The sequence below is a fragment of the Phocoena sinus genome, chromosome 13 (assembly GCF_008692025.1).
Source record: "Phocoena sinus isolate mPhoSin1 chromosome 13, mPhoSin1.pri, whole genome shotgun sequence".
Classification (NCBI taxonomy): Eukaryota; Metazoa; Chordata; class Mammalia; order Artiodactyla; family Phocoenidae; genus Phocoena; species Phocoena sinus.
In genome coordinates this window covers 19,802,516-19,822,500 of record NC_045775.1, presented here as the reverse complement: position 1 = coordinate 19,822,500, position 19,985 = coordinate 19,802,516, and the positions used below count along the sequence as shown (strand labels likewise).

Below are 19,985 nucleotides of genomic sequence, written 5' to 3'. Positions count from 1 at the left end.
CTAATAAGTATCAGAGTTTGGATTAAACCCAAGACTGCCTGACTCCGAAGCCTGTGCTCTCAGTTGCTATGCTCTGCTGCCTCCTACTTAGTAAATAATTCCGCTACCAGGGCTGCACACTGCCTCTCGCATGCTTGTACTGCCTCTGACCTTGTCCCACTGCTGCTTACCCTTCATTCCGACCTCCCCCACCTCAGATCCCTTCCCCTTGCTGCCTGTCCCCACAGGTGTGCTCTTAACCGTGGCCAAATGCGCCCTCTCTTGCTACCACTGGAGATTATCACCTAGGCTCCAAAGCCCCCATCATCTTGGAGAGCAGTTCTCACGCTGCAGTGTGCACCTGGAGCACTGGCAGCTCATTTCAAATGCAGATTCCCAGACCTCGTTCCCAGCTAATTTGATTCAGTAAAAGCTTGAGGGTTCTGAAGAAAGAAGTCTGGGGAAACACACTTTTAGAAATGCTGCCTTTGGGACTTCCCTGGTGGCGCAGTGGTCGAGAATCCGCCTGCCAATGCAGGGGACACGGGTTCGAGCCCTGGTCCGGGAAGATCCCACATACCATGGAGCAACTAAGCCCGTGCACCACAACTACTGAGCCTGCGCTCTAGAGCCCGTGAGCCACAACTCCTGAGCCCACGAGCCACAACTACTGAAGCCCGTGCACCTAGAGCCCATGCTCTGCAACAAGAGAAGCCACCGCAATGAGAAGCCCACACACAGCAACAAAGACCCAACACAGCCAACAATAAAATAATAATAAATAAATTTATTTTTTTTAAAAAAAAGAAATGCTGCCTTTGACCCTACCAGTCCCATCAGGACCCTCTGGCCCCAACTGTGCTCATTTTTACCATTGGTTTAGAGTTGGGGGATGCCTTGCGAGGGAAAGAACGCTCTTTAGAGTACCCGGGGAGAAACTTGTTCATTTCATTGTCACTCCTCTTTCTAAGTCTGGTTCATTCTACTCATCCTTGCTTTTGCTGATCTCCCTAATTGGGTAAAATTCTACTACTATGTCTTCTCATAGGAGAACAGTGTCCTTCTCATTGTAACCCTCATTACATTTGCAATTTTACTTATTTTTGTGATCATCTCTTTTCTACTTGACTGTTAGCATGAAGAGAGCAGCAGCCACATCTGGGTTTTGCTTGCTGTGGTGTCCTCATCTCCTGGCACGGTACTGATTCCTAGTAGGTACTCCAAACATTGACTCAAATGTCCAATTTCCATCAGAAGTGCTATTCAAACTGTTGTATACTCAGGCATGAAAATCACCTACTTTTATGGATTGAATTAATGTTTAACAGCTTAGAAATAGAACAATTATTATTTTTATTATTTTATGGGGTTCCAAACTATTGACTCTGCTTTAGAAAAACAGATTTCTAAAGCAAAATCTATTTGTAAGTTGGGCGTTGTATATGTGTTGCATGTACACATTGCAACACATTTTATGCATATATGCATAATCAAAAAAGGAAAGAGTTTAAATTCAAAAAGTGAATCTGGGAAAACAGGTACAGTTTTGAATGTGAGTAGAATGATATAACATCCATGCCCCAAACAAAACTGTCAGAAAATTCATGGACATGTAAATTCCTTATTTACCATAGGCAGCTATTGTTAATGCTTCTCATTTTGGCTTCCATCCCTAATTATCTGGCAAACAACAGTAGTTCTGAATAGCAGTCTTCATGTAACACTAAAATGGAGTTTAATGGACTGTTGCCTCCATAGTAAATGTTTCCAGTTTCTCTTCTCCCATTTCCTTTGGAACACACCCTGGTCAGATTTTCACTGCCCATTACTCTACCAAAACCACTCCTGTCAATGAGACCAGTGACTTCCACATGCTAAATCCAGTGGTGAATTCTCAGGACTTATCTGGCTTGACCTATCAGTGGCATTTGTTGTAGATGATCACTCCCTTCTATGTGAAACACTTTCTGCACTTGCCTCCAGATACTGTGTTCTGGTTTTCCTCCTATTCCTTCTCGGCCTCCTTTGCTGGTTTTTCCATACCTCTTTGACCTGTAAATGTTAGCATACCAGAAGGGCGACTTCTCTTTTCTGTCTGTGTTCACTCACTGTAGGTGATCTCATCCATACTCATGGCTTTCAGTAACATCTGCATACAGGTAACTCCCAAACTTATTTTTCTGGCCCAGACTTTTCCCTGAGCTTTTCCCTTTTTCCCTCGCATATCTTCCTCCTAATCAGTATCTTCTTTGGATATTTAATACATATTTCATAATTAGCATGTTTTAAACTGAGTTCTGTATCTTCTGCCACCAAATGTACTTCTTCCATAATCTTCCCCATCTCAGTGAATGGCAATCCCATTCTCCTAGTTGCTTGGTCAGAACCCTTGATTCTTCCCCCATCTAAACTGTCAGATTATTAGATCAGATCTATCCAAAATCACTGTCAAAATCTATCCAAGATCTTTCTATTTATTATCACTTCTACTGCTACTCCTATTTCCTAGCAACTCTTGTCTTTCATCTGGAACGTCCAGTAGCCTTCAAATTGCCTGCTTCTTCCCTTGCTCTCTGGCACTTTAACTTTCCTAGAGCCAACGATCCTATTAAAATATATCATACCTCACTTCTGCTCAAAACCTTCCAGTAATTTCTAATACCACAGTAAAAGCTAAAGCCTTTGTAATGGTGTGCAGGGTTATATAGCCTACTTCTCAATCTATCTGCCATAAAGACGCAGTTTTGTTTTGTTTCAATTTCTAGTTTGAAGTGGATTGATACTTTACAAAAGTATGATAAAAATAAGTTACTACAGCGAGAACTTCCACCCTGATCATGGTGAACTAACTGGTAACAGAGTAGCTCTCCCACTATAAACTACTAGAAAACTGGTCTGAATATAAGAAACAACTGTTTTCAGGAATTAGTAAGTAGCATGGGACTGATTCCTGAGGAAAGGGAAACAAACGAGAGAGCCCTATGATCGCCCATGTTTTCTGCTAGAACACATTTGCCAAACTATAGTACAGAATACAAGCAGAGCAAGGCAGTCTTGCTGAGAGTAAGAAGGTAGAGATTGGAGTTTAGGGAGGCCGGAATTTGCTGAGCAAAACACCAGAGAGGAGGAATTGTGCAGAGAAAGAGCTCAATAAATCTGAAGACAGATCTCTTGAGTCTTTGGCTGAAAACTAAGCTGTATTTGCGTAGAATGAGATTTCTGAATCCACTGATCAGCAAAGAACAACTACCTGGGAAAGAACAACTCCTGGAGTTTTGAAAGTGCAACAGCTACCTGAGCTCACATAGTTGTTTGAGTTCCAACCAACCAGAGTAGAGAGAGATCATTGAACACTTGAGGCATTCAGTAAAGACCCCAGAAAGACCACATCTTAGGAGCAGGGTGAAATTGGCCCTAAATAAAGGTTACTTGAGTTCTGCGCTAATGAAGCTTAAACACAGGCCTCACAAGGATCAAGCTGTTCACAGGAAATTAAATTACTGCGAGATTCTTTAGAGGAAGGCAACAAAATCCAGACGTTCAGCAACATAATACTCAGGATTTGCACCATCCAGTGAAAAATTAGAAGACATAGGAAGAAGCAGGAAAGTATGACCGTAACCAGGAGAGAATTAGTCAATATAAACAGAGCCAGAAATAACAGACGTGATACAACTGGCAGACATGGACTTTAAAGCAGCCATGATAAGTATCAAAAATATAAAAGAAAATATCAACATAATGTGGAGAAAATGTGAGAAATAAAAAAGAACCAAGTTTAAATGTTATTGGAACTTTCTGCACATATAGTCTACTTCCATCAAAACTTTTAAAATAAAAAGAGAACTTGGGCTTCCCTGGTGGCGCAGATGGTTGGGAGTCTGCCTGCCGAGGCAGGGGACACGGGTTCGTGCCCCGGTCCGGGAAGATCCCACATGTCGCGGAGGGCCTGGGCCCGTGAGCCATGGCCGCTGAGCCTGCGCGTCCGGAGCTTGTGCTCCGCAACGGGAGAAGCCACAGCGGTGAGAGGCCCGCATACCACAAAAAAAAAAAAAAAAGAGAACTTGTAGAGTTGAAAAGGATTATACCTGAAATGAAAAGTTCAATGGATAGACTTAACAGTAGATTAGAAATTGCAGAATAAAAGTTCACTGAACTTAAAGACATAGCAATACAAACTATCCAAAATGAAGCACAGAGAGAAAAATGGCTGAAAAACGAACAGAGCCTCAGTGACCTTTGGGACAGTGTCAAACAGTCTAACAGAGGGGGAAGAGAAGAATTATTCAAGGAAATAATTTTTTCCAAATTTCCAAATAAATTTTCACATCTTTGATGAAAACTATAAACCCACAGATACAAGATGCTCAACAAACTATAAGTAAGCAGGATAAACACAGAGAAAAACACACAAAGACACATCACAATCAAATCGCAAAAAAAAATCACAATGATAAAGAGAAAATACTAAAAGCCGCTAGAGAAAAAAGGACATGTTACATACAGGGGAACAAGGATAAAGTTTTCCAATGAGTTCTCAATAAAAATAATGCAAGCTAGAAAATGGAATGGCATCTGAAAGTGGTGAGAGAACTTAGTTTTATTCTCTCTAAAATATAAAAATTTCCTAACTTTATCCACTGAAAAGACCTAGAAGCAGTGACACCCCAAGGACCATAAGCACTCTAGTACCCTGCCTGTGGCCTCTGAGCGCTCTTTCTCAGTAAAGGGAACCTGGGATCCTGGGAAGAATGGTTGATTCCAAGTGTGGAGCAGCATATACAAGATGAGATTGGGGCATCTTATTGTACAAACAAGGACGCTAATAAGCTTTAATGGATATGTCAGAAGAACACCAGAGCCTGCTTCAGGGGTTCCCACTGGCCACAGTTAGGACAGTTTGAACACCAAAAAGATGATTGCAATGGATTGAAGCACATCAGGTACATAAAAATCTATGAGTTCATAATTATACAAAAAAAAAACCTCCTAAGGCACTAACTTGTTTTTCTGTTGTTGTTGTTAAATAATAAGAAATATCAACCATTTGGTTTTACCTTTCCCGAATGAGCAGTATTTCACAATAAACAATAGAAGAAATTAATAAATGCACAACAGATTATAAAATGGGAAAGTCAGCATTTTGCAACCCCTCATGAAATAATATATTTAGGCAAGAACTATTAGTAAATGCTAAAATTATTAGGTGAAAAGTTGATGGAGGATTTTGTAACGGAGAGATGTGAATCTCTCCATTACAGATGGAGAACATCTGAATCCACTGATCAGTATTTACATTCTATTCCATTATGTGCCTCCTCCTGTTTGATTTATAAGTACATCATATTACATATGATGGATTCTAACCCCTTCTCAATAACAAAACAAAAGCAAAAACTTTAGTCAACATCTAGATCTGACCCCACAGGGACTAGAGAAACGAATTAAATGACGCCTCCAAAATGTAGGATATGCTACAAGGTAACCTGTTTTATTCACAAGTAGATGACATGGAAGAAACAGGGAAAAGGAAGAACTGTTATAGATTAAAAACAGAAACATATAATCAAACACAGACATAAAAGAAACATATCAACCGAACGCAGAGTGCAGACCTTGTTTGGATCTTGACTTTAACTGTAAAAGGGTACTTTTTTTAAGATTTGCGGAAATTTTCAGATGGACTAAGATATTAAAGAATTTTTGTGATTTTTTTTTTTTAGGTGTGATAATGGTGTTCAGGTTGTATAAATTCTTTCTGTATCTGATAGATGTACAGGCTCTAGTATTCCCAGGTGAAATAATAAATTGTCTGGGATTACTCTAGCCACCCACCACCTGCTGCACAAAAAGTTGGGAGAAGGAAGAATAAATTAAACAAGTTGACAACGTTCATTTTGGTTGAACTGTGCTGATGGGTACATGAAGGGTAGTCATTAGATTACTCTTTCTATTTTTGCACATATTTTAATACTTCTATAGTAGAAAGTTAAAAAAAAGAGATCATGTGCTTAAGGACCTTCCATATATCTATAAGAGAGAGCCTCACTCAGATTATATGCAACATTGTCTTACAATTAAATATGATCCTAACAAGTTTGGTTTAAGTACCAGTTTTATGGGAGAAAATAGAATGATGCTAAAGGCAGTGTCCTTATAGAAATAAAAAGGCTTAACTGGTATTATGAGGTAACACTGAAAACTCTTACATGTCGACAAAAGCTATGGAAGCATTAAGGGGCCACTTAGTGATTAAATGGAACCACTCTCCCTCAGTTTTCCTGCCAGAGGGCATTTCCTAAAAAGTGCATCCATCGCAGAGCCCAGAACTGGTGGGCAAGGCGCTTTAGTGGCTCCTCCCTGGTTTTTCCCTCTCAAGGGCTGTAGTGTCAGTCCGCCAAAGCTGTCTTCTAAGGGATTGCTTTTGTTTAAAGGATTTGTGTGATGTATTCCCTGTGGTCTAGCACCACATTCCATTATGCATTGTGGTTTTTTATTGTTTTTCTTATCATGATTTTCTTTTCTGTTTTTCTTTGACGTTTGCCCATTTTAATCCATGTTCATTTCTTGCTTGTGTCTGTGTCACGCTTGCTGTCTTTGCCTCCGTTGTTCCTAGGTTACAGTATAGCCAGGATATACCCAGTCACTTGGCCGATGAGCATGCGCTGATAGCCTCCTTTGTGGCCCGTCTGCAGCACTGTGCACGGTCAGTGGTAGAGCAGCAGCAGGCGGGTGGCCAAGGGCTGATCAAAGGGAGGGAGAGCTCTGTAACCTGGGGTTGCCAGCTGGAAAAAGCTCTGCATGTGGGGTTTTTCTTGAGAAGCTACCAGCTATGTTTGGCGGAGTTTAAATAATTGCTAAAGCATTGGCTTCTAAAAGAGAAGGAGCCTTGCCAAACCTAGGCACTTACCTAAAGATATAGTCAGAAATTCTTTAAAGTGGAGTTCCCTTCCTTCAGATTACACCTAAAGAGTGTATAAAGCTCAGAAATGTGCGGTCCCAAAGATGTGTATTCACAGAGGTATTTGATGCAAACTCTTACTGTTCATTCTTGCCTACATAATGAAATCTTTCTGTTGACATTCAAAGTTTAGGATTGGTCAACACACTTTGTCTTATCTGGGGGCTTTGACACCATCACCTTGTTACATCTTGACATGTTGCATCTTCATCTGTTCCCCAAAACCTATCATTGTTGATTATTTAAACCAGTGATTTTCAACAGTGGTATTGGGTTATTGTCACCTGAGAGAGTTTTACCAAACTGTGTATACCTCTGTGTATTATAATAATTACATGTATTATAATAGACCCACATACCTCTTTCCCTGGAAACTACTGTTAATATGGGAATATGACTGATCCCTCAGTGGATTATGGTGGAAAAACATTTGATAACCACTATAACCACTAACTATAGCAAAGTTAACCCTTTAAAAGAGTTAATACCAAACAAAGTGCCATTACATTCAGGCAGACCCAAAGCCACCTGCCCAGTCCATGCCCACACCTGCCACCATTCTGCAAGGAGAATGGCAGGTAAAGTTTAAATAATCCCCTTTACATAGCAGCAGAGTCTCTGTGCCAAACAACCAGATATTCTTATTCTTAGAGAGAAAACTATAATTTTTATAAACTTAAACACATGAGAGAGGCTGGAACCTTAAATTTTGATCTTAGTTTTGCCCTTAACATGCCATGGCTTCATGGGAAGCTCTTATTCGCCATGATAACAGAAAAATACATTAATAATCAACTTTAAAATATATATCCTTGGGGCTTCCCTGATGGTGCAGTGGTTAAGAATCCACCTGCCAGTGCAGGGGACACGGGTTTGAGCCTGGTCCGGGAAGATCCCACATGCCGTGGAGCAACTAAGCCCGTGCGCCACAACTACTGAGCCTGTGCTCTAGAGCCCGCGAGCCACAACTACTGAAGCCCGTGCGCCTAGAGCCCGTGCTCTTCAAGAAGAGAAGCCACCGCCGTGAGAAGCCCACACACCGCAACGAAGAGTAGCCCCCGCTCGCCGCAACTAGAGAAACCCCACATGCAGCAACGAAGACCCAACACAGCCAAAAATAAATAAATTAAATTAATTTAAAAAAAATAATAAAATATATATCCTTGAAAAGGACTGTTTTAAGTATTATACTTCATAGCATTTCACATAGTTTTCCCAGTATGACCAAGTGGCGTTATTACTTTTAGGCGTTTACCTAGCTCTAAAGCCTTAGACTGTTGGCTTCTCCTACCTCCCAACTATGTTTAATAGGCTTATTCTGTAGGAGGGTTGCCTGATAATTGTGCATTGTATCACAGAGTGTCTCCTCATCCAGCAGATGATTTCTGAGCACTCTATCCCAGCCCCTTGGTCTCTAGGAAGAGAGTTTTCTTAACGCTGGCAGGACAGCTTATTTATTATCAGGGCAATTGTCCAAGTTATTAAAAATTTCCATGGTGAATATAGCAGCAGAATGTTAAACAGACACTACTACCTGATAGCCCAGGAAGATTTATGCTAAGTTTAACTGAGATCCTCAAGTCTTATGGCTTAGGGATTAGGCTCCCTGAGCAAGAATTGGTGGCCAGGAGCCTTGGAAGAGCATGAGGATTGGGTGAGTACTGCATCTCTTCTTGATTTATAGTCTAAGGAGCTGAGCTTCGTACTCCCTCAAAGAAGTCAGAAATTTCCTGGCTAACTAATTCTGAGAATGAAAATCAGCTCAAGCAAAAGAATAAGGAACCTTTCTAATTTCCCTCATAGTTTTCATTGACCATAAAACCTCTCATCAACATAAAGTTCTAGTTTCTGGCTTGAAAGCATAGCCAGTTAAAGCAATCATGTCGTACACACTCGGGTATGAATGACAGATAAAATTAACCTTCCTAGGGAGATGGAATGTGGTGGAGAAGCAGGAGCTCTTCTGCACAGAGAAACCTATTGTGTCCCTTGCCAGAAAACAGAGGTCAGCCACTTTAAGTCCCACTTCTTAAGCTGCCGTTTCCTCCATAGTAGTTATCCACTTGTGTTGTTAAGTGTTCATTTTGTTGTTATTTACAAGATAAAGATAGTCCTTTTATTTCAGACAAGCATCTTTAAGGCACAAGTATTATAGTTCAGCCCTGACCTTGAGGTCTTGACCCTAAAGTATTAAAGTCAACTGATGGTAGCATGTTCTTATTACAGGATCTTCTTTTGAGAAAATGGTTATATATGCTAGAGACTGACATTTGCACACCTAAAATTATATAGTGTTGAGAAGTGTCATTGCCAGAAAGCAGTGACAGTAGCAGCACATTTTAAAAAAATCCATCCTAGGGCTTCCCTGGTGGCGCAGTGGTTGAGATTCCGCCTGCCGATGCAGGGGACACGGGTTCGTGCCCCGGTCTGGGAAGATCCCACATGCCGCGGAGCGGCTGGGCCTGTGAGCCATGGCTGCTGAGTCTGCGCGTCTGGAGCCTGTGCTCCGCAACGAGAGAGGCCACAACAGTGAGAGGCCCGCATACCGCAAAAAAAAAAAAAAAAAAAAAAAAATCCATCCTAGGGGAAAGACCAAGTTAAGCTTAAGAGTTAGCCACAGAGGTAGAAATATAGGATGCTTAAAAAAAAGAAATCTAGGAAAAACACAGTTGATTTCATGCATGAAAAGTCCAGACAGGTTTCTGTTGATTAAACTCCATCCTTTCCAGATTCCCCTCAGTAATTATAACAAGATTTGATGAATATTGAACTCATGTCTTTAATTTTTTTCATATTTCATATTTTGTCATACTGTTAAATTCCAGTCAGGGGTTTGTGGAACTCCAAGAACCTAGAGCCAAAGTAGAAGCAAACCACGACAGCCATCTCTCATCACTTAGTCATCATTATTACTGTTGCCTTAAAACATCTGTCAGACTTAAACAAAGAAGAATTACATAGCCACAGTCCTGATTAATCTAGGAGTGCCCTGATATAAGTAAATAGCAGTTGACATCACATGCTAAATTAAAGATGTCAGTCATAATCAGCAAGAAGTTCCATGTGAGCAGCACATACACACAGAGCTAGCCTCCTGCTCAAGAACCTTCTTTTATTCAGGTGCGGCACTTTCTGACGTCCCACTGTACTGGATCTCTAAATTTTTAGAATGCTGGAACGCTTGTTAAGAGTAAAGAACTAAATTAATTCACTCTAAAATGGGGCTCCAGTTGTAGAACAAGCATGGTAAAAGAAGAGAAAGAGGCACTGAAGGGGAACATTTGACGGCATCTTCCCCAACTTTACCATATTGTAAGCCTGTCTTAGCTTAGGTTCCTCAGTTTTGCTCAGCCAGTGTTAAGGGTACTTTTCCTCAGCCCTCTGCTTTTCAAGATGCTTTAGTTTTCTTTCGGGCTTTTTGAATTCAAGACCTATATCTAAAAGTCATGAGGTTTTCTTAAAACAGTTGATGGGAAATCACTCCCTCAAGCTTTATAGATGCCCTGTCTTTTCTCAGCCCTTGCATTCAAAAAGAAGTGTCCCCTCTGAAGGTATGAGAGCAACAGGGATATACTGCCGAAGAGAAATGTTATGCGTGGGCTCGTCATTTCTCTAAATCCTCTTTGTCTCAGAAGACCATTAGTATCTATGATTCAGGTCTCCATTTCTTTTGTTACCATTCTTTTTCACAAGTGTTTCTCCCATCTGTTCTTTCTGAGAGAGAAGCAAGAGTAGGGAATGTTTAATAGATACCTGTTGAATTTTTATCTCCTTGGCAGTGTCCTGGACAGTCCTAGCCGACTGGATGAGGAACACCGGCTTATAGCTCGCTATGCTGCCCGGCTGGCTGCAGAGGCAGGAAACATGGTGAGTAAATAGAGGATTCCAGTAGAGTAGCAGAAATTTGCATTACTTTATTTATTTTAATATATTTATTTATTTATTTATTGGCTGCGTTGGGTCTTCATTGCTGCGTGCAGGCTTTCTCAAGTTGTGGCGAGCAGGGTCTACTCTTCATTGCAGTGCATGGGCTTCTCATTGCAATGGCTTCTCTTGTTGTGGAGCACAGGCTCTAGGCGTGCAGGCTTCAGTAGTTGTGGCACATGGGCTCAGTTGAAAAACTAAAAATAAAACTACCATGCGATCCAGCAATTCCACTCCTGAGTGTATATCTAGAAAAAATGAAAACACTAATTCGAAAAGATACATGCACCCCAGTGTTCATAGCAGCACTATTTACAATAAGCAAGCCATGGAAGCAACCCGAGTACCCATCAACAGATGATAGGATTAAGAAGATGTGAGAGATGTGCGCGCACACACACGCACACACACACACACACACACACACACACACACAGGAATATTACTCAGCTATACAAAAGAATGAAATACTGCCATTTGTGGGACTTCCCTGGTAGCACAGTGGTTAAGAATCTGCCTGCCAATGCAGGGGACACAGGTTCGATCCATGGTCCAGGAAGATTCCACATGCCGTGGAGCAACTAAGCCCACGCATCACGACCACTGAGCCCATGTGCCACAACTACTGAAGCCCGTGTGCCTAGAGCCTGTGCTCCGCAACAAGAGAAGCCTCTGCAATGAGAAGCCTGTGCACCACAACGAAGAGTAGCCCCTGCTCGCCACAACTAGAGAAAGGAAAGCCCACGCGCAGCAACAAAGACCCCATGCAGCCATAAATAAATAAGTAAATTAATTAATTAATTAAAATATATTGCCATTTGCAGCAACATGGATGGACCTAGTGAATATTATGCTTAGTGAAATAAGTCAGAGAAAGACAAATTCTGTACAATATCACTTACATGTGGAATCTAAAAAATGATACAAATCAATGTATATACAAAAACAGAAACAGTCTCACAGACATAGAAAACAAACTTGTGGTTACCAAAGGGGAGAAGGAGGCAGGGAGGGACAAATTAGGGATATGGGATTAACAGATACAAACTACTATACATAAAATAGATAAGCAACAAAGCTTTACTATATAGCACAAGGAATTATACCTATTATCTCATAATAACCTGTAATGGAATATAATCTGCAAAAACCCTGAATCACTATACTGTATACGTGAAACTAACACAATATTATAAATCAACTATACTTCAGTTTAAAGAAAAAAGAAGGAAGAAAAAAATGCAAATTACCAATATCAGGAATGAAATAAGGGACATACTACAGATCCTATAAACATTATAAGGATGATAAGAATATTATGAACAACTTTTTGCCAGTAAGTTTGACAACCTAGCTGACGTAGACAAATTTCTTGAAAGATACAATTTAACAAAACTGACATAGAATAAATAGAAAATCTAAATAGTCCTAAATCTGTTAAAGAAATTGAATTAATAATTAACTTCAAAAATTCTAAGCTCAGGGACTTCCCTGGTCGCACAGTGGTTAAGAATCTACCTGCCAATGAAAGGGACACGGGTTCGCGCCCGGGTCCGAGAAGATCCCACATGCCGTGGAGCAACTACGCCCGTGTGCCACAGCTACTGAGCCTGCACTCTAAAGCCTGCAAGCCACAGTTACTGAGCCCGTGTGCCACAACTACTGAAGCATGCATGCCTAGAGCCCGTTCTCTGCAACAAGAGAAGCCTCCTCGATGAGAAGCCTGTGCACTGCAATGAAGAGTAGCCCCCGCTCACCGCAAGTAGAGAAAGCCCGTGTGCAGCAACGAAGACCCAATGCAGCCATAAATGAATAAATAAATAAATAAAAATTCTAAGCTCAGATGGCTTAATTGTTGAATACTATCATATGTTTAAGGAAGAAATAACAATCATAACAATCTGGCACAAACTTTCAGAAAATAGAGAAAGAAGTCATTTTATCAGGCCACTATAACCTGATACCAAAATAATACAAGGGCATTACAAGAGAAGAAAGTTGATGGCCAAGTTCTATCATGAACACAGATGCAAAAATCCTTAACAAAATATTAGCAAATTGAATCCAGCAATATGTAAAAAGGATAATACTCCATGATCAGGTGAGGTTTATCCTAGGAATGCAAATTTATTTAACACATGAAAATCAGCCTATCTAATTCACCATATTAGCAATTTAAAGAAGAAAATTATAATATTTCAATAGATGCAGAAAAAGTTTGTCAAAATACAATGCCCATTTTTGATAAAACTTCTCAATACCATAGGAGTAGAAGAAACTCCTTTAACCTGGTAAAGAACACCTACAAAAACCCTATAGCTTATATGACACTTAAAGGTTAAATTTTGGAATATTTCCCCCTAATATTGCAAACAAGTCATAGATGTCTACTTCCACCACCTCTATTCAAAATTGTCCTGGGGGTCCCAGTCAGTGCAGCATGACAAGAAAAAAGGGACATAAATATTGTAAAGGAAGATGTGAAATTGTCATTATTTGCAGATGACCTGATTCTATATAGGAAGTCCTAAGGAAAGTCCTACAAGAACACTACTAGAACAGATACATGACTTTATAGCAGTGTTGCAGCATACAAAGTCAGTATATAAAAATTGATTGTATTTCTGTCTACTAGCAGTGAACAATTAAGAATTAAATTTAGGAAAAATAACATTTACTGTAACATTAAAAACCATCAAATACTTATGGATAAATTTAATGAAAGATGTTCAAGACTGAAAACTATAAAATATTGCTAAGAGAAATTAAAGAAAACCTAATAAATGGAGAAATATAGCCATATTCAAAAGGTTCAGTATTAGTAAAATGGTACATTTTCCCTAATGGGTCTATAAATTCAGTACCAGTCAAAATGCCAACTGATTTTCAAATATATTTAGAAAACCAAAACAGTTTTGGAAAAGAGCAAAGTTGGAGGATTCAACCCTACTTGACATCAGGTCTTACTCTAGGGACTTCCCTGGTGGTCCAGTAGTTAAGACTCCACGCTCCCAATGCAAGGGGCCTGGGTTTGATCCCTGGTCAGGGAACTAGATCCCACATACTGTAACTAAGAGCCTGCTAGAAGAGCCTACACGCCACAACTAAAGATCCCACGTGCCACAACTAAGACCCGGCGCAGCCAAATAAATATTTTTTTTAAAAAAAGACTTACTCTAAAGGCACAGTAATCAGGAAAGTATGGTATTGGCAAAAGGATAGGCAAATCATCCATAAAATATATGCACACATATAAGGTCAAGTGACTTTCTACAAGGCACAAAAGCAATTCAATTGGGAAAGGAAAATCTTTTTAACAAATGCTGCTGGAACAACTGTTTATCTGTATGAAAAGAAAGAACAACTGTTTGTATGAAAATAAAGAACCTCTACCCCTACCTCACACCATACATAGAAACCAATTTGATATATATCATAAACTTTAAATGTAAAAACTAAAACCATAAAGCTATTAAAAGAAAACAGAAAAATATCTTTATGACCTTGGGGCAGGCAAAGATTTCTTAGAGAGGTTATAAGAATCACAAACCATTAGGTCCAGTATTGTTCTGGAGTGAAATTAGACAGGACAGGCAGGCCAAGATCTCGCAGGACAATATTCTACAGTGTTAGTTTTAGAAATGTGTACTAATTTATGTTTACTTCTTCACAGGGAAAGAGAGTTATGAAAGCTGCCAATAGAGTTTTGCTTTGTTTCTCTCTCAAAACGTAATTTATTCCTTTGGGTTTGTCTAGTCTTCAGAATCTTTTCCTTGAGAATCTAATACTAAGGCATACATCTGACTCTAACATTCCAACTCTAAAGGTTAGTGAAATGGAACAGAATAGGGGGAAAAAAATGTCTGGGAAAAAGACTAGTTTTATTTAATTAGTTAAACCCTATACATGCCTTCAATCAGTCACAAATGTTTGTTATTTTAGAAATTAAAATTTATAAATAACAAATATTTTGAAAGGGAATAGCATTGTGGTGGATTTTTAAAATTAAGTACATGTAATACCATTATACAGTCTTGTTGACTTTACTTAGTACTTTTTAAAATTTCTAAGTAAAAGCTCCAAAGCCGTTTGACCCTGAAAAGTAGATCCTAGTACTCCTTTACTGCAAACAAGATAAATCTGTTTACACCTGATAGTTTCTGATGCCAGTTCTCTAATTCATGTGAAAATAATTGTTAGAATGGTCTTGAGACTAAATACTGATATGGCCCCTTTCATCTTATTTTCCTAAGTGTGGTTATCTTATAAATATTGGGTCTCTCAGGAAGGATTCTTCTTAACTAGATTTCTATTAAACAGAAGGCTTCTAATCTGCTAATCTCTCACTGATACAAGTGCTTTGCATAAAGTGGGTGTAGTGCTCAAAAGAATTTATTTATAGCCTGCCAGATAGGCTTTGTATTGATTTTTTTTTTTTTTTTCAAAAACCTTCTACAAGAAAGACCATTAAATCATTTTAGCAGCCGGCATTACGCCCTGTGAAATGCTCCAGCGTCAGACCCTCACATCTCCCCAGGTGGCAGACATGGCCACTGAAACCTCTTCAGGCTGACCCTCAGATAGAAAAATTGTAGGTTGCTTAGATGAGCCAGGAGAGCTAATTTGTTTTCCTGAAGTGCCTAAATTCCATTTTAAAACAACAACTGGCTTCCCTGGTGGCGCACCGGTTGAGAGTCCACTTGCCAATGCAGGGGACACGGGTTCGTGCCCCGGTCCGGGAAGATCCCACATGCCACGGGGCGGCTAGGCCCGTGAGCCATGGCCGCTGAGCCTGCGCGTCCGGAGCCTGTGCTCCGCAGCGGGGGAGGCCACGACAGTGAGAGGCCCGAGTACCGCAAAAAACAACAACAACAACAACAAAAATACAGTGTGTGACAAATCATGGTAATAACAGCAAATCTTAAATTTCATCACAAACATCACTAGCATTAGATGTAGTCAGGTGGGTTTTGTTTATTAAAAAATTTTTTTTTTTCTTTATGAAAAAATTAAAAACTCACTTTGGAAAACTTGGAAGAAAGGTGAAAGGAAAGGGAAACCATTGTCCATTGTCATGCTACCTACATTTACACGTTTTTGAGATTTTTTTTTCACATAGCCCAGTCCTGGACTTCACAGCCTCATCATCGTGTCAGCTGCTCCACCCATGCACCATTCCAGAAATGTCCTTACGGCTTCTTAGAATTAAAGATCAAGAGTATTTTCATGTGGTCTTTTGCACACATTTAATGACTTAAAACCCCTATAAAATAGTCATTGTCAAACCTGACTACGTATTCTAATCTTTTGTGCAACACTTAAAATATATGTAGATTCTTGGCCTTGCCTTAGACCTACTGAATCAGAATCTCTGGGTTTAGTAGGGTCCATTGATTTTAGTTTAAAAAAAAAAAAAGAAAACTTTCAGTCTTTTGATTTACAGCTAGCTTGGGAACCACTCTCCTAAAAAACATTACTGGGTTTTTGAGAGAGAGAGAGAGAGAGAGGTATTAATAATCCATAGCCCTCCAGTTAGTCTAAGCGAGGTTGAGATGATGGGAAGGCTGCCCTTGGGATGCAGTGAAAGTCTGGTTGATATCAGGCACATCTCTGTGGAACTCATCCTGCCAAGTTCATCCAGGTGGGAAACTGCCAGTCTCTCTTTAGGAGGCTCCAGAAATGCATACCAGCAGATTACAGTTTGCTGACTATGTTGGCTTTCCTTGGTTTTATATTTGCCCAGTTTTGCTCAGTGGGGTCTTGTTCCTTATCCTGTATTTTTCAGATGTGTCTCTATCTCATTAAAGATGATGGAGCTCTGTGAGATTACCTAAACCTAAGAGAATACTAGTGTAACAGAGGAAGGGATCCTCTTCACATCTCTTTCCATAAATATTCCCATTTTACAGACAAGAAAATAAAGGTATATAGTAGAATAAAGTAACTCAAGGTTTACATGCGACTAAGTAGCAAACGCTTGGATTCTTAAGTGGTCCACCTACTTCCATTCTTATCCCACTACAGTAAATCCTCCACTTAGTAGCCAAAGCAGTGTTTGTTTTTAGTAAGCTTCATTATAGAACAATTTTAGATTTACAGAAAAAGTATGAAGCTAGTACAGAGAGTTTCCATATAACCCATATTCCGTTTCCCCTTTTATTAACATTTTACCTTAGTATAGCATGTTTGTTGCAATTAATGAGCCAATATCAATACATTATTATTAACTAAAGTCCATGCTTTACTCAGATTTTGTTAGTTTTTACCTAATGTCTTTTCTCTGTTCTGGGGTTCCATCCGAGATACCACATTACATTTAACTGTCATATCTCCTTAGGCTCCTCTGGTCTGTGACAGCTTCTCTGACTTGCCTTGGTTTTTTTTGTTTGTTTTTTTATTTATTGAAACATAGTAGATTTACAATATTATGTTTCAGGTGTACAGCAAAGTGATTCAGCTATATATATAGTTATATCCTCTATGATAAAATGTATGATAATCCTATATGATATATAGGATTATTTTCCATTATAGCTTATTACTGACTTTCTTTATTTTTGATGACCTTGACAGTTTTGAGGAATGTCCCTTAATGGGGATTTGTCTGTTTTTCTCATGATTAGACTGGGATTATGGGTTTTGGGGAGGAAGAGATAAGTGCTATTTTCCTCACATCACATCATATATATATAGTATCAATGTAACTTATCACTGTTGATGTTGACCTTGATCACTTGGCTGAGGAAGCTTTTGTCAGGTGTCTCCGACATAAAGTTACTCTTTTGTCCCCTTTCCACTCTGTCCTCTTCGGAAGGAAGTCACTATGGACAGGCCACGCTTAAGGAACAGGGAGTTAGGCTCCACCTCCTTGAGGGCAGAGTATGTACATATGTTATTTGGAATTGATTCCATGTTTCCCTGTTCAGAATCCTACAGTGGCTTCACACCACATTTGGAATGGAATGGAAACTCCACTGCATGATGAAAAGGTCCTTCATGATCTGGGCCCTCCCAGTTTATCACCTATCCCTGCCTCATAGCCGCACCACTCCATCAGTACTGACCAGAACACACCAACCTGGAGCACTTGTAGGCCTTTGCCCTTCTTTCTGGCCAGCAAGCCCGACCCTCCCAACCCCCAGACCTTCACCTGGTTTGCTTCTTAAGTTCATTGAGTCTTTCATAACTATCTCATTGAAAAAATCTTCTGTCTCAGTTTATTCTGTGTCATAACCCTATATTTCTTCATCAAATTGATCACTACTGATGCCATATATATATATCACCAACATTTTTTATTTATTTATTATTCTCTCCCAATATAATGTAAGCAACATGAGGGTAGAGGCTGTATTTTATTCACTAATGCATGCCTAGTTTCTGGAATAGTATCTAACAGATACTAAGTGCTCAGGAAATACTTGTTGGATAAATGAATGAATGAACTATCTAATTTTTGAAAGAAATCATCTTTAGGGATCTTCTGGCTAAAGTAATCTATGTCTTTATAAACTGTTCCCTCTTTTTCCCTTCAGTGTCCTGGGGGCATTTTAGGAAGGGATACCTGGCTTTTTCTTTTTTTTAAAGGAGTACTGTGGTGTCTAAGATAGTCAATAAATAAAATCCTACATTTCTCTGTTATTTAGTGTACACTCAACTGTGTTTGACATTTGTCTGGGTGAAATAAGCCATCATTCAGCTGTCCACTGGGAGCTCCCTGCTGTTACGTCCAGGTGGAGGAGCTAGGGTGCAGGCTGCTCCAGGTGGAACTGCTGTCTAAGGGTTTGAATCTTTTTCCGCCCCTACTTCTTTGTATTTGAGTAACAATGCTTCTTGGTGCCAAAGAATCTTTCCTGGTTAGGAATCACTATTGATAATAATTCTTGATTCCTGTGTTAACTTCCTCTTTGAAAGATGCTTCAGCATTGCAGTCAGACACTCAAAACTAAAAGGATTCTTTAGAAATTTCCAGTGAAATACTGTAGGGTTTTTTGTTTTTTTGTCATTATATGAAACAAATTCCTTTCAGAGCTCATTTCCTCATCCATAGTTTTCCCTGGTCCCACTCTCATAAGGAGCCATTAGTTTTAACTCTAGTCTTCAGGAATTGTAAACCTATTATTCACAGCAGTTTTACTCTGAGGCAAGCCATTTTTCTGAGGTTCAACTCAGGCTCTCACAAGACTGAATAGAATATATAGAGAGCTTGCTCAGTTGACTGCTGGTCTACTCTTCTCTGGAGGAAGAAAGATCAGGTTTTTTCCTTTTAAAGAAGGAAATTACTTGGTAATTTGATAAAAGGCTCCCACCCAGATTTGCTATGCTATTTTGCCCCTGTTTATTTAGGAAATTTCACATGAAAAGAATTACTTATTGCATCTTTAAACTCTAGACAGGAAACAGGGTTTCTGCTTCATTGTAGGTCATGTTTTGGGAAGAACCAAGAATACCTGGAGTGAAGTGTAACTATACCAGAGCCTTCATTAAGAGCTTCCACTCTGGTTAATCAATAAAAGGGAAATGTCACCTAGTTATCCATTTTCCTATTTTGTGTTGATTGGCTTCCTTTTTTTTTTTTTTTTTTTTTTTTGCGGTACGCGGGCCTCTCACTGTTGTGGCCTCTCCCGTTGCGGAGCGCAGGCTCAGCGGCCAAGGCTCACGGGCCTAGCCACTCCGCAGCATGTGGGATCTTCCCGGACCGGGGTACAAACCCATGTCCCCTGCATCAGCAGGTGGGCTCTCAACCACTGCACCACCAGGGAAGCCCGGCTTCCATATTCTTAAAGGAGGTATAAGGGTCAGACCCAGTAGTGAATATGCAAATCAAAACCATAATGACTCCTCCAAAGAGGATATATAGATGGCCAATAAGCACATGAAAGTATGCTTAACATATTAGGGGAATACAAATCAAAATCACAGGATTACTGTGATCAAATAAATGGACTGTAACAACTGTTGGCAAGAAAGTGGAAAAAATGGACCCCTCATATATTGCTAGTGGGAATATAAACTGCTACAGCCATGTAGGAAAACAGTTTAGCAGTTGCCCAAAAGGCAGTTACTATATGACCCTGCAGTTCCACTGTTAGATACATACCCAAGAAAAATGAAAGCATGT

At 39.7% G+C, this 19,985-nt stretch overlaps 1 protein-coding gene across 12 annotated transcripts in view; it reads left to right on the top strand.

The window, feature by feature from the left end:
• DTNB (dystrobrevin beta) overlaps positions 1-19,985 on the top strand; it is a 248,412-nt gene that overhangs the window by 183,395 nt on the left and 45,032 nt on the right. For 9 of the 12 annotated variants that reach the window (XR_004352834.1, XR_004352832.1, XR_004352833.1 and 6 more), the window contains exons 11-12: positions 6,596-6,685; positions 10,720-10,807. Coding sequence is in view for 8 of the 12 variants with exons in the window: in XM_032652764.1 (XP_032508655.1) it covers positions 6,596-6,685; positions 10,720-10,807 (178 nt within the window). In the remaining 4 variants the exon portion in view is untranslated. Of the gene's footprint in view, positions 1-1,114; positions 1,191-6,595; positions 6,686-10,719; positions 10,808-19,985 lie in introns of those variants that run through there. The other 3 variants (XM_032652769.1, XM_032652770.1, XR_004352835.1) reach the window with 2 other exon arrangements.